This window comes from Octodon degus, unplaced genomic scaffold (assembly GCF_000260255.1).
Source record: "Octodon degus isolate 3935 unplaced genomic scaffold, OctDeg1.0 scaffold00024, whole genome shotgun sequence".
Taxonomy (NCBI): Eukaryota; Metazoa; Chordata; class Mammalia; order Rodentia; family Octodontidae; genus Octodon; species Octodon degus.
The window spans coordinates 5356741-5372282 of NW_004524600.1; the positions used below are offsets into that span (position 1 = coordinate 5356741).

The 15542-nt window shown below is 48.6% G+C and overlaps 1 protein-coding gene across 8 annotated transcripts in view; it reads left to right on the forward strand.

Moving 5' to 3' along the window:
* The window catches only part of Synj2 (synaptojanin 2), a 110795-nt gene that overhangs the window by 17276 nt on the left and 77977 nt on the right, over window positions 1–15542 (forward strand). For all 8 annotated transcript variants that reach the window (XM_023712182.1, XM_023712184.1, XM_023712180.1 and 5 more), the window contains one exon: window positions 13196–13282. In XM_023712182.1, the coding sequence (XP_023567950.1) occupies window positions 13196–13282 (87 nt within the window). Of the gene's footprint in view, window positions 1–13195; window positions 13283–15542 lie in introns of those variants that run through there.

A 15542-nucleotide genomic window follows, 5' to 3' on the forward strand; every position in this document is an offset into this window, starting at 1 on the left:
AAAAAATGAATACCGAGCAGGAGCTTTTCCTGTAGGGGGCTGGATCAGTGACTCTTTCTGGCTTCAAGGAGATTGATACCCATTTAGAATATCAATCCCTGATGTCTATCCCTAGGAATGTGTGTGGCTACGTTCATTTTCTCTTCTGGGCCACACCAGGAGTGTATCTGTCCCTCACAGTTTCCAGGTGTCTGGCCTTTTATACTGGCTCCTTCTGAGGGCCTGGCCCTGTCTGACTACCTACAATATTTCTATCTATCTCAGCTTCCTACAACAGGGGATATTTTAAAGTACATTAAAATGGGAATGCGGGGGCCAGGGAGATGGCTCAGTGGAATAAACGCTTCCCTGGCAAGCGCAAGGGCCTGAGTTCTATCCCCAGTTATGCAAAAAAAAAAAAAAAAAAGGAATGTGCATATACTAAAAGAGACTGAAGGGGCTGGTGAGATGGCTCAGTGGTCTAAAGCACCTACTTAGAACAAGCTAAGCAAAGCACAGAGACCGAGGTTCAATCCCCCAGCACCACACGCCAGCCAGCCCTGCCCTCTGGTGGGCTGAGCTGGCCACACACAAAACAAACAAACAAACAAGTTTTTTTTTTTTTTAAAAAAAGAGAGACTGAAGGACAGAGCTTCGGAAGGACCAGTGGGACTGGGATCAACACTTCCTTGATTATAGGCTAGAGTGTTACAGGTGCTTGCCAGCCTTGCCAGTCGGGGCTGGTGTGTTTGGCATCCCTTTGACATCTAGCCTTTGTGTATAATATTACTAGAGAAGCCAAGAGATAGGGGAATTTAGGTGGATGAGCACATGTCCTAAATTGTTTGTTTATCTATTTATTGAGATACCGGGTGCGGGGGGAGTGTCAAACTCAGGGAGATTGGGCTTGCTAGGCAGGTGCTTATGCCACTGAGCTATCTCCACAACCCCTAAATAGTTAATTTAAAGCAAACCAAATATCAGGGCTTAAGTACATTAGCATACCCAAACAGACTATGGGGCCTAATGAAATGCAAGAGACCAAGGAACAGGTCCTTAACCAAATGGGAGACCTTGGAGGAAGTAAAATACAAATGATGCAGCTTTTGCTCCAGAGCAAAACCTCTCTTCTGTCACATACATGTACATCATCCCAAACACTGTATAAAGCCCCCCAAAACCTAGACCTCTGCAGTGTGCACCTTCCGGAACACCCCTCTCCCACTAAACCAAGAGCTTCTCTTTTATTCCGACACACATATGGCCATTCCCCACCGCATGCCCTTTGCTGCTTTATGGGCTTGAATCTTAGGACTGGAGGTCTGGTTACACTATTATTCTATTTTAATTTTTTATTATACTTTTATGCAGAGTGCTTAAGACCAAATCAAAGACTGGTGAGTTAATCAAAGTGTATCCGTCTGTCTGTCCATCTGTCTATCTTTCTTTCTATCCATGTCCAGGTCTGCAGAAGCTCTTCGGGGGCTACTTTGGGAGCCATATGAGAAGCCTCTTAGCTTTGAATCTATGGAAAGAGGGGATTTGACTTACAGATGAAAGGGGATAGCTCTTCCTGGAAGGATCACTAGTTTTTTTACACTAGTAGCTGTGACTGACTTCTGACAGGATGAGTCCCAGTTTTGCTTGACCGTATGACTTTCTTTTGAAAAAACAAAAGCAGATAAGGGAAAGAAAAGAAAATTTAACTGGGTGTGTCCTGAAACTACAGTTTTTATATTTAAAATTGTGATTTTCTTTGCCTCCTTTTTACCTATCTGTAGTTCTTTTATCCTAGGCAGGCAGGCAGTGATAGAGTGTAAGTCATTTGCCCGCGTTTCATGTTTAGAGGTCTGCTGCCCACTGCTACTACAGCTCTTCCAGGATGGAGGCCTGTGGGCAGCAGCGCAGGTCCCCAATTAACAGGCTTGTTGTGTCTTTTACATCCTTTTTTTTTTTTTTTTTAATGTGGAACTGGGGATTGAACTCAGGCCCTTGCACTTGCCAGGGAAGCGCTTATTCTACTGAGCCATCTCCCCGATCCTTTGGGATTTTGGGGGAGTTTCCCGGAAGGGAAAAAAGGTATTGTAACCTTGGGTAACTTTTATGTCCTAAAGCTGCAGTTTTGCTTACAAGTACAGTTCTTAAAAAGTGCCATTTTTTTCTTGTCTTCTTTTATCCGTATTTCTTCTGTCTTGCCTCAGGATGGCTGGCACAGGGATATTCTGAGCAGGAGGAGCTGCTGCTCCGTGCTGGCTTTGCCTTTCCCTGGACTTCCAGGCATTAGCTTTTCCTCTACTCATTTTTTTTAAGATGCAAATTTTCTAGATTTCCTCTTTTTAAGGAAAAAAGATTTCAACAATAAAGACTGGGGAGCCTTGCTGTGTTCCCTTGTCCCAGTAGTGGCCTCTCCCCCGCCAAGAATTGGCTACCTCAGCTGTGCGGGTGCAGCAGGGGGCAGGGTGGGGCTGTGGAGAGTAGAGGGACTTCCCCCTGGCCACAGATGCTTTTCTGGCTCTGGCTGCAGGAGACTCAACTTTCCTCCTATTTTCTTTGGCTGGGCTGTGACCTTAGCCCAGCATTGTGGTAGGCAGTACATTTGCTTAGCTAATACTTTTCTTCAATGGTTTGCCTCCCCAGGGCACTCGGTGGCCTAGACTTTTTGGTGAAAGAGAGGCAGAGGGGAAGACAGGAACTTTCTCTTAGCAGCTGACAGTCTGGCCTGTTGGCTTTTGTTTTGGAGCTCCACTTCTGCTTCAAAGGATTGTTTTAATTTTCACTTTGCTTAGCAGCTCTCCCCTAGGCTTTCTGTGCAGCAGGAACACTGTTGTCTTGCTGAAGGCTGCTTCAGCTCTGAACAGATAACTCCGGAAGGATCAGCCACCAGTAGTCTTTGGCACTGAGTTTGGGATCTTCACGAGAAGGCAGCTTTGACCTTGGTCTGGACCAGTCAGTCCCTTTGAGACCTGGAAATGCAAGATGAGAGTTTAACAGCCTGCCAAGAATGTGGCCACATATGGTACCCAGGCTTGGGCTGTCTGCAGTGTTCAACTGACCTACTTATTTTGCTGGGCAGGGCTTTGCTGGAATTTCCTTATGACACATTATTGTGGAAAATATTAGAGAAAGATGTGCATGTGGTGGTCGGTCTAACTGGAGCGGGACTGCTGCTTACACAGCAGCGCAGCCTGGGCTCCTGGTTCTTTAGCAGAGCAGACTGATAAGCCACTTGGCCATGCTTGTCCCTGGCTCTGCCCTGAGGACCAGAGTCCCCAGTCCACATTGGTGGTGCTTTGGGCAAGTGTCCCGTCCCGGGAAGCAGCAGCTCCGCGTTCTCCAGCCAGCCCAGGATCAAGAGCAGGGTCTTCCTGGATCTCTTCAAGTCTCGTGGGCTCTTCTGTATTTATAGTTCCTCTCAGCCCACATGGCTTTTAGCAATCCAGATTAGTTTTGTCATAAGACATGTTGACATAGACAACTTTTCTCAGGGTACCAGGAAAACAGGACTTTTTTAAAAAAATTATTTATTTATTCATTTAATGTGTGTGTGTGGCCAGCTCAGCCCACCAGGGGGCAGGGCTGGCTGGTATGTGGTGCTGGGGGATTGAACCGCGGTCCCTGTGCTTTGCTCAGCTTCGCTTGTTCTAAGTAGGTGCTCTAGACCACTGAGCCATCTCACCAGCCCTGGAAAACAGGACTTAAAGTCAGCCCATGGGCAAGCTCTTCTGCAGAAAGGGACTCTGGGGCTGCTAACACTGGGCTCACACACACCTTGAGGCTAAGCTGCCTCCTGCCCTGCCTGAGGCTGTGGTCAGGTTCCTCCCTGGTTTTTCTTTCCCTCTGTCAATTTTACAAATCTTATCCTCCTTCTTGGTACCTTCAGTCTCCATGCTGGTGACCCTTCTGACTCACTCTTCATCTCCCAACTCCACCTGAATCTTTCTTCCTCTGTCTCTCTCTGTCATAGTCTGTTTGTCTCTCTCTATCTCTCTGTCTCTGTCTCTCTCTGTCAGTCAGTCAGTCTGTCTGTCTGTCTCTTTCTCTGAGGACTGAATTGAATCCAGGTCATTCATGCACAGTCAGTCACATTCCCAGCCCTTTTCATTGTTTTGTTTTGAGACAGGGTCATGTAAGATTGTCCAAGTTAGGGTCAAACTCGGGATCCTCCCGTATAAGTCACGGGTGCCAACACACTGTTCCCACCCCTCTAGTCCACAATTTTAGACACATCCTACTGGCCAGTGCCTAGCAGGACCTGGCTGGCAAAAGCCCATGTGCCTGTTGCTGCTGGGTGGAATAGCAGCCACATGATGCCCTGCCGGAGCTATCCTCAGACCCTTTCCTGCTGTGGTACTGTGACTTCTTTTGTGTGTATAAATAGGGTCTCATCAAGTTGCCTGTGCTGGGCTCAAACTTGTGATCCTCTTGCTTAGCCTCCCAGAGTGTTGGTATTACAGGCCTGTCACACTAAAGCTGGGGGTTGCTGTGGTTTTTAAAAGAGTCTTTGTTATTAGGTGGGTGGGAGTAGGGGTGGTCAAGCTCAGAGGTAGAGCACTGGCCCGCAATAAGCAATGCCCTGAGTTCAGTACTGTAGTGGATTGCTAACTGGTGATCAGCTTGTTACACCAGCTGAACTGAACTAGCCTGGTGCTGGGTGTGGGAGGCCCACCTGAAGATGACTGCCAACAGCCTAAGAGGCAGAACTGGAGAAGCTGCTGGAGGACCTTGTCATGCTGGCTTTCCTGAGGAACTTTGGAGGAGCTTTGCTTCTCATCTTGAGCATCACTGCCTGGCTCCAGAGGGGAAGATGGTGCCCTGCTCAGCCTCCTGGAGAAGCTTGTCACATTGGCTTTCCTGATGGGAACTCGGCTTTCCTCATCGCTGGACGAGCTCAGGACCTCACTGTTGCTGAGGATGGCTGTGGTACTGTGGGGGTAGTTGTGGTTCTTATATTTTTTTGGGGTTTTTTTGGTGAAACCGAGGATTGAACTCAGACCCTTGTGCTTGCCAGGGAAGCGCTTATTCTACTGCGCCATCTCCCCGGCCCCGTAGTTCTTCTCTTGAGCATTGCTCCTGGCTCCAGCTCAGATCCCTCCGCCTGCTAGCACAGATCTTCCATTCCGCTGGCACAGACTTTCTGGCTTCTACCACTGACGGTTGTGCCTTCCAGTGCAGATCCACGGAACGCTCCTGCGTGAGACACTGCTGTGGGCTCTAGGCCTGAAGTTGGACTTATGAGAAACATTCTTATGGGCTCTAGGTTTTCAGCTGGACATGCAAGGTATTAGGATCCAGGCCCTCAGCTGGATTCTGTGGTCTTTAGTGTGTGGAAAGATTTCTTGTACTCTTTGTTATTTTTTTTCCCTCTATTTATTTATTTGGTGCAGGGTCTCACTGTGCAGTGCAGACTCCTAGTGATCCTCCTGTCTCAGCCTCCCCAGTGCTGGGATTACAGGTGTGAGCCACCCCGCCCAGCTTTAGTGGCCATCAAGGTGCACCCAGGGTGGGACCAGGATGACATGTGGTATCTGAGATTGAACCTGGGTCCTTGCACATGCCATGCAGATGTTTAGGCCTCGGAGCTACCTCTCCAGCCTTCCTGCACTCTTTATATATGATTCTTTGGGTTTTTATAAAATAATCTTATAAAATGTGTTCTGTATTTTATTGCTTCTTTTGAAAAAATCCCAAACTGACCAGTATCCAGTACATGCATGGATACATACATACATACATGCATGCATACATACATACATACATATGCGAGCTCTTAATCTTTCAAAGCTTCTTACTGAAGTCTTACCTTTTAGAGCTTACCAGAGCCTGGGCCAATAGAGCCATGTCATAGCTGGTGTTTACTCAGAGTTGTCTGAAGCAAACTCTAGCCTGCAGCAGACTCTCCTGAGGGCTTATTACAATGCACATTCCTGGGCTCAGGCTCTCTGAGCCACGGGCCCAGATGGGGCCTAGTCATTTGTTTCCAGCACTGATGCTGCTGTTATGAGGACCGCATTCCAAGACCCATTGATCTTAGATGGGCGAGTAGGTGGGGACATAAGTGAAAGTGAGTGGGGCAGGGCTGGCAGCAGGGTTGGCAGCAGGCAGAGCAGGTGGTACGTGGAGATGTGGGCATGAAGGGTCTGTCGTACTTTTCTTTCGAAATTAGAGAGACAGAGACAGTGACAGACAGACGGAGACTGAGAGTTGTCTGGTTTCTGCAGAGTTGAACTGCTTCTTAGCACTACCATGGTTGCACCCCAGTCCACGTCAGCATCCTTTCTTGCCTAGATAGTTGCAGCGCCTCCTAACTGGTCTCCTTGCTTCTCATGTTGGTCCTCTGGAGTTCTCAACAGCAGCCAGAATGATCCTCACAACTCAGCCCTGGCAGCATCTCACTCACAGCGAAAGCCCCATCTGGATGGCTGTGGGGCTTCACCCAAGGCCTTGCTCACGCCTTCCTCTGCGAGCCTTCAGGCGCACTAGCCTAGCTGCTTTTGGGTCCTTGCACAGGTCAAGAGTGCTTTTGCCCCAGGATCTTTTCTTGTGCTCTCTGGGGCCTGGGGCGCTCTTGCTCTCTACCCAAGGATCATCTCTCACTTCCTTTAGGTCCTGTATTCAAATGTCCCCTGGGGGCGAGGCCTTTTCAGCCCCAACTATGTAATATTCCACATGCACAGCCCCCTTGCTTGCTTGCTTTCCTGCTCTTCCTCCTCAGCTTGTGTCACTGTCTGTGTTTTGCTAATTATCTCACCTGTCTCCCCCGGGCCTCCCAGCAGGCTCCACCCTCTCCTCTGCCCCTCCCTGCCTGTGCAGGGACAGCCACACCGCTCAGGTCTCCTGCTCACCCAGGTCTGGCCTCTCCAGCCATCACTTGTCCATCCCCTACTCATGTCCCTTCTCTCAGCCAAATGCATGCATGTTCTACTCCGCTCTGGTGCAGAGAACTTTCACCTACTCCTCTGCAGGGTCCCAGTGTCTAACATGTGCGTCTAGAATCATCCTATGGAAAGCCTACAGAAAAAAACAAAAGTGCAAGAGGAAGAAATATTCATCTATTTTCCAGACATTAAGTAAGGAGGGGCAGAATTTGCAAATGGGCAGCCAAATGCAGCCCACAGAGGTGTACATCCACCCACGTGGTGCTAAAAATAACTGTAGATTGGTTGCCAACACTGAAAAATCAGCAGTGACCTACTTCTTTTTGGAAATTGCAGCACTGGCTGCTGTGCCCACCTGGCAGCTCCTGGCAACAACTGTCCATCCCCTCATGCGAGGGAATGTTATTCTATGATTCTGTGGCCCTTCAGGGCTTTCATTCCTTGCCTTCCTGGTGCTTGTACTTATCTGATTGGGACCTCCATTCTGGAAAGCAAAATATTTCTTCTTCCCTCAGACCTACCTGTGAGAAGACAGTGTTTGGGGCTAGAAGGGTGTGGTGTGACTTGGCCTGGCGCTGAGAGTAAGGCCATGGGCAGCGCAAGCACTGGGACACTGAAGCTGGGGTGGGGGAAGGAGATACATGGCGGGCCTGTGAACAGCTTGGAGGCCAGGCATTGAGGAAAGAGAAGCAGCTTGTGAAGAGACTGTGCAGCGAATCCAGGCTTTACCAAGGCTAGCTCACCCAATGAGAAGGTTACCAAGTATCAGGCCGGTGTGTCCCCAAAAAGATTTGTTGAAGCCCTAGTCCCAAGTACTGCAGAATGGGACCCTAGGAAGTAAGAGTTTCTGCAGCTGTGATGTCACGATGAGGTCATATGGGAATAGGGTCAGTCCCTAATCTAGCAGCAAGGGCTGTCCTTAGGAGATGGCATGTGCAGACAGAACAGCAGTTATACTAGAGGCAGAATTTGGAATGACAGTGCTGCAAGCCCAGAAGCACCAAAGATCACCAGAAGACACTAGAGGCCAGAGAGGTGAGGAACAACCCTCCCTCCGTGCAGGGGTACTGGGAGGAGCCTGTGCCTACCCTGATTTCAGGGTAGGTTTTGGTCTTTGTACCTGTGAGAGAATAAATTGTTTCAAGCCTCCCATTTTATTTACAGTTTGTCTGTTCAGGATGGGAAAATAGTACTTAACACTTGATTGTCATATCTATAAAGGTCATAGCCTGTTTGTAGTTATCCCTGTTTTGAAACAGGAGGGTTGTATAAGTCAATGATAAAGTTGTTTTTATTAGAGAGTCAATAATTTACAAGAACAGAGTGGGATGAGGTGGCCCTGCTGGGTTTTGTTTGTTTTTAAAATATAAGAGTGAAAAAAGGCTTTTTAAAAACCTCATGTTTGTTTAATTTTCCTGGTGGCAGGGGGTGTGGTACCATCTGTGATTCCCCCAGAGCCAGGGGTCAGTTTAGTTTTTAGGGCTTCCTCTGGGGTCATTTTCCCACCCTGAAGTGTGGACAGGACCACAGGGCTTTGTTTTGCAGCTTCCTGTCATTCAGTTTGATTTGCTCAGGTTTATTTGCATAGTTGAGTGAATGCACAAAGCCTTCTTTGTTTTCTGGTTAACCAAGTGAGAACCAGATAACGCTGAGATTTAAGGGTCTGTGAAAGCTATGCAAAGGGCTAGGGTCGAAGTAGATGCTGTTGGGGTCAGGATGACTTCGTTGTGTTTATCAGCTGCTCTCCCAGAGATGCCTGCCTACACCCGTGTGCTGGGAAGGACCTGGCCATCCACTTGGCCTGTAGGAAGGGAGGCTGGGGTTTCACAGGCCCTTTTGCCAGGAGGATTCCATGGGCACAGGATGTAGTCCTGAGTTCCCTAACAGTGGGCTTACAGTGGCAGAGGACAGTCCTCATCTTCCTCCTTACCTTTCCTGAATGTGTGGGCAGAAAGTGGGAGGCCTTTGTGCCAGAGGTCCACATCCCTGCAGATTGAGGACCTGGAGATGGAAGATCATCACAGACCATTTGGGCAGATCCAGTGTACTCTCAAGGGCTCTGAGAAGTTGGAAGAGAGGAGCAAGAGAGGACATGTGAAGGGGGAGCAGAGATCAGTGCTGCAGTTGCTGAGTGGAAGGGGGAGGAAGTGGCTGAGCGCCAAGGCATGCATGCAAACCCTCAGTGGTGGAAAAGGCAAGGAATTCCACTTTTCTCCAGGTCTCCAGAGCTAGTGCCGATTTACAGACACCCTCATTTGAGCACTATGACTCCCAGGGCAGAATTCCAACCTGAAGAGTTGAAAGATCAGATGTTTGTGTGGTTGTAAGCCATGCAATGTAGTTACATGTTACAGTTGTGATGGAAGGTTAGTGTATTGTTTCGCCTGCCACCTCTCCAGCTGCCCTAAGCTGCCGAGGCAGATTGGTGGAAAAAGTGGAATTGTGGCTTTTTTGACCTCTTCTAAGAGACACTGAGACTCTAATTTCATAGATTCTTTGTTTACTGTAAGTAGCCATCAATACCAGCAAGGTCTGCTTAGTTCTCATTTCTGGGGCTTCTGGCTTCGCACAGAGATTTGTGATTTCATTAATTTTCTTTAGAATACCCTGCCCTCTCCCTCAAAACAAAGCAAAGCAAAACAAAAAACTCAGTCAATATTTGATTTAAAAAATTTGTTCATTAAGCTTGTTCTTAACTTCTTTGAAGTTATTAACATCTTTGAGACTTTACTGAAAACCATGGATCCTACTTTGATAAAGATATGTACTAAAAATTGCATGCATTTTAGAGATTATATAGGTTTCCTCCAGAGCTGTCTCTTGAAGACCCTACAGCTGCAAGGGACTTCCCCTGTCACCCTAGGTGAAGAGCCCTGGAGGCAAACCAGTTGGCACAGACCAAAGGGCTGCTTTCCTAGCAAGGCTCCCAGTGGGCTTTGCCGAGCTCTTCCACCGGGTTGAGAATCTTCAGTATTTGTGCCCTGTGTTTGTAAATTCCCCTGCTCTCTAATATGCATTTACAATCCCAGGATCTAAACTCAGCGTTTTTTATAAGTGTTTGTGGACCTGATCAGAGAGGACAAAATTTGTGTCACCAGCACACAGGTTCCTGCAGAGACTGAGCTAACCGATGCCCTGCCTTTGTCTCACTCTGTAACGTCTCTTTGGTGTCACATTTTATACCTTTCTGCCACCAATAAAAATGGCCCCTAAGCAGTGGGCTGAAGTGCTGCCAGTATTTCTACATGCAAGAAGGCCATGCTGGGCTGGTGAGATGGCTCAGTGGTCTAAAGCACCTACTTAGAACAAACTTCACAAAGCACAGAGACCGCGGTTCAATCCCCCAGCACCACATGCCAGCCAGCCCCGCCCCCTGGTGGGCTGAGCTGGCCACACACACACACACACACACACACATAAATAAATAAATAAATTTTTTAAAAAAAGAAGGCCATGCTGTGCCTTATTTGATAAGCTTCATTCTAGTTTGAATTATTGTGCTTTTTGCCATGAGTTCAATGAAAATCAATCAACAGTTCATGACCAATAAACCTCCTTTAAACAGAAATGTAAATGAAACCAAATTATATATTGTCCAGTTGATGGACATGTTGACCCAAGGACCAAACCCTGTATTGTCTCCCAAGAACTGGTGACTTGGTAGAAGAGAACTGCTACAAATGACAAGACATGAGTGTCTTTGCTAGTTGTTGACTTTGCCAGCCTTTTTATTTATTTATTTATTTATTTATTTGTACCAGGGATCAAACTCAGGACTTTGTGCTTGCCAGGAGGGCACTTAAACCAGTGAGCTATATCCTTGGCTCAGCCTTTTTCTTTAAATCACATGTTAACTACAGTCCTTTCTGGAGAAATGGAGCAGTGGTCTCTGGCTTCGTGGTTTGCCCCCTGTTTCCAAGCCCCAGGTACGCAGATAAGTCCTGTAGGGGTAGCATGTCCTGCTGCGAGAGCCAGGTGCCTGCTCATTCCCCCTTCCCCCTCCATCACCAGCTGGAGGAGAAAGAAGGGGGTACACACAGGCTGTGGAGCAGGTGGCTCTGGGCCACCAGGGCTCAGCTGGTGCTGAAGCTGCGAGGAGAGGACTCTGATACGCTTTCCAACCTATTGGGGTATGTATGGTCTGATGTGTACAGGAATACTGTAGGGGGACAGTTGAGAAGAACAAGGAATCAGGTGTGTCCTAGACAATGTGGAACATTGGCTCTTCTAAGCTGGACTGCCAGGACAGACTATGGGTAAAACAAGGCTCATCCTTTAAAGTGCTTGTTGCTGCTTTCTGTGCTGGCCTGGCTCAGCAGCCATGTGCACAGACAGCGAGGAGCAGCGAGGGCCTGGAGTTCTCAGTGCATCTGCGCCTGGGGCTGGGCAGGAGGGTCTGCTGGGATCTTAGTTCCTTGTTGAAATTCCTGGACTCCGGGAGCTAGGCTACGCAGCTAAGGTGTGGGGGTAGCAGGACTTCTAAGGAAGACTCCTTTCTGAGGCTTGGAAGGCCTGGGCAGAGAAGGAACCCGCTTTTTCTTTTCTCACCTCTGTATCTTCCATGTTTTTGTGATGATGCAGAAATGCCTTCTGCCAGTGCGAGTTCTCAGCCTGGGCCCCAGGGCTCCTCCGGGGCTGTGCGTGGAACTGCACAGCTGGTTGTTCTTGGATGTGGGGACAAGTCAGCTTTCTTTTCATACTTTCTAACTGAGATTTGGCATTTCCTTCCATGAGTTAGGTAAACAACAGAACCAGTTTGTCAAGGCTTTGCCACCAATACAAAATACAGATATTTTTACATGATGTGAAACCTCAAAACAGCATTTATTCCCATCACTAGTTTGACATTAAGTTGGTCTCCTCTTTATGTTTGTTATTTAAGATGCTCAGATTATGTCACATAGATTACTGTCTACCATAACATTACAAAGTTTTTAAAACTAGGTTTGTGGTTGATTTTTTTTTTTTTTTTTTTTTTTTTTTTGGTGGAACCGGGGATTGAACTCAGGCCCTTGCACTTGCCAGGCAAGCGCTTATTCTACTGAGCTATTTCCCCGGCCCCTGTGGTTGGTTTTTGTTACAGCTTTATTGAGATATGATTCATATAACATACATCTCACCCATTAAATTATTAACTTACCACAATCTAATTTTATTTTATTTACTATTATTTTTATGTATTTAGTACAGGGTCTTACTACACAGACTGGATTTGTAGTGATCCTCCTGTTTTCAGCCTCCCAAGCTCTGGGATTACAGGTACACACCACCATGCCCAGTCTCACTTGCAGTCTCAGCGTGCCCTGGGGGCAGGGGCCAGCATGGCATGCTGGGGATTGAACCCCATTCCCTGAGCTTGTCTAAATAGGCACTTTAGTCTGCTGAGCTTTTTGACCAACCCCACAATCTAATTTTAGAACATTGTTGTCCCCCTGAAGAGAAACCCCAGAGTCATTAGCCATAACCCCAAATCCCCACTCTTCCAGTCTTAGCCACTGGCAACCACAAATCTATTTTCTGAATCTAGAAATGTGCCCGTTCTGGATATTTCCTACAGATGGAATATTTTTGTGGTCTTTTGTGACTGGCTTCTTTCATGTAGTGTCGTATTGTTGTGATGATTCATTTAAAGCATGATTTGGAGAAGGGTGCACAGCCTGGCCCTGCCCCTGCGCCTGGGATAGTTGGGGTCTTGTGGCATCTTGAGGAAGGCGAGAGAGCTCCCTGCTTCAAAAGGGCCTTTGCTGGTTGTTTTGCTTTCCCCTTTTACTTTTAAGTAAGGCTGTGCCGTGGCCCAGCATGGACAATCACTGCTAATGTCCTAGCAGGCAAGCCCTGTAGCTTGCCTTGTCACTCACTTACTCATGCGTCCCCCTGCTGTTCAGATGACACCCAGGCAGAAGCAGGTGCCCTGAAGAGGGCCAGTCTCCTGTGGCTGAGACTTGGGATGGAAAGACCCCCAAGGCTGAGTGGTGCTTCACCTATACCTGAGCAAGTGGAGTGGGATGTGGCATAGTGTGACAGGCCAGGCCCAGGCCTGCTGCCAGCTGGGCACTGCAACCCCAGTCCCCTTGCCCCCCACCCCAGGGTGTACCACACCTTTCCCCTACCCCCCAGGAAGCTGTCAGCACTTCAGAGAACAAGCCTGTGTGGAAGGGCTGAATCCCTGCAGCCCTGTGATGCTTGCATGATAAATCCTCCAGGCATGGTGTTTGTGGGCCGAGCTATTGTCTGCGTTTTCTTTTTCGTGTGGGTGGGAATCAGCTTGCCAAGAGCAGTGTGAATGAACGGTGCGAGCAGGAGCCGCTGCTGATGTCTGCTTTCCTATGCTTCTGCCCCAGCTCCTGAGGAGAAGGAAGTCATTAAGGGACAGTATGGCAAGCTCACGGACGCTTACGGCTGCCTGGGGGAGCTCAGGTTAAAATCCGGTGAGTATCGGCTCAGTGCGAGCAGCTGAAGGCCTCTTGCGTTCCTTTGGGAGCTGCGGAGCCAGGGCATTCTGTCTTACCTACTTGATCTCTTAAGATGTTTCTGTCTCAAAGCCTGCTTCTTCATGGGGAGGAGGTCAAAGTGACAAATACCTGATTGTCACCTGTGGGGGTGGAGAAGGATGCGGCTCCCAGCCCTGGGTGCCTATGGGGCTCATCTTTAGTAGCCTCCAGGGCCCGAGGTTTTCTAAAGTTCTGATGGGGCTTCTGCTCCAAAGGCTGTCTGTCACTGGGGTGGGGTCTGCACTTCCTCGCAGATGTGCCCAGGTAGGTGGTCAAGGCCAGGAGACCAGGGCAGAAGCTGGAGACTGCGTCACAGGGCTCCGTGGGTGTGTCTAAAGTGGAAACTGAACTGGGAGGGAAAGAGGACCAAGAGGAAAGAAGAGGGCCAGGGTGATAGCTCAGTAGAATAAGCGCCTGCCTGAGAAGAACACATACCCCATACCTGCTGTCCAGCGCCTAGCATGGGCGTCAGGGGAGGAAAGAAAACTGCACTATAACATGGGTGGATGGGCTGTGGAAAGGAGAGAGAGCACACCGGAAGACACAGGCATCCCTGCTCAGTCTGAGACTCCAGAGCCAAGTCAGTCACAGCCACCTCTGCCACCTCTGCTGATCCTGGGCCTCAGGCCCCGGGACCCTCTGGTTCTGCAGTTTCCCCTTCCTCCTCCTCCTCAGATGCCTGCTTCATGCGAGGCCTATCTGTGTTACCAGTGTCCTGGCCATGGAGGACCCCAGCGGCCTTTGGGGCCAAGACCAGGGCCCTAGGTCACATTCCTAATTCTTGGCCCTTCTGAGCTGATGTGGGAGTGGCTGTGAACTGTCCAAATTCAGGCCTCTGGAGCTTTTCCCACATCCAGCATATCAGAGATCAAGGGTTTTGGAAGCTGACACAATAGTGCTGTGTTTGCCGCTACTACTTTTCTGGCTCTTTTCAGTCATGGAGTGCTTTTCCTAAGCTCTGATGACTGTATCTGTCATTTCCAAATAGGAAATGTTTTGGAAAAATACTCAGTGCTCACATGACAAGACGTACTTGTTAAATGTCTTTCTGTGCTAAGGGCTAGACAGAGGTAAATGTTCTTAGTCCTAGAGATAAGCCCACGTGATGATGCATCTTTGGCCCCATGTGCAGCACAGGAAATAGGCGGAGGGTTCGGGTCATTTGCCTACAGTGAGATGCTCACCTGGGATCCAAGCCCATATCCACATCCTGCAGCTTCCAAATGCTTGCTTTTTTCCATGCAAATATGCTGCCTGCCAACAGTCTGGACAGGGCTTTTCCTCCACAGTGAGCTTTCTGAGGTTACAAAAATTTCCTGTGGCCCTTGCCTTCATTTCTCTGTGCTGCATATAGGTTTGAGGGCTTTAATTTAACTCTGTTCTCCCAGTGACTGAGGTCAGCACAGTTACCCTGCTCTGTACTTACTGAAAGGGACACATCAGCAGCTTCTGAAATGTCCTCCATCTGCCACACAACCCCTGTCTTCCTCCCAGTGTGACATCTTGGCACTCCAGATGCCTTATAGTCAGATCTTACAGTTAGAGCCGGCAAGGTTTTGTGGAACACAAATGAATGATTCATTTTATATCTGACAGAGACTTGGATACAGGGAAGGACAGTAATGGGCTCAAATTCACACTGATCTCAAGCCCTAACCTGGGTTTTAAATTTATACTCTATGGTCCAAGGGCTACTTCTACTACGCAGGCTGTCTGCCTCTCTAAAAGGGGCTGACAAACAGCTTCCAAGGAGGACAGAGAGCGTCGTGCTTGTCCCATCCCGGAGGGTCGGGGGGGGAGTGACTTTTCCCAAAGTATGACTGAAGATCAGCAATCAGAAATTGTTCCTGACTGCGAGGGTGGTAGCACCCAAAGGCATCATCAGAATGAACCAGGCTATCTTAGCCCCTGGCTCGGGGGCCATACAAGCATCAGTAGGTTATTATGGGGGTAGGAAATATGAAGAGGTGATTAACATCCTGAGCTGTCCTGGCCGGCCTGACCTGGAGCTTGGACATGGTGAAGGTTGTTGGGTCCCCAGCCCTATTTCTGATGTCTTCTAAGACCCCAGTCCTGCCTGCCAGATACCCTGCAGGGTGGGCTTTTGGATGTCTCCATGGGTGTGGTGAGCATGTTTGAGTTTTGGATGTCAGTATTTTTGGCCCATTTTGAGCACCTTCTGGAGAGTGTACTGGGG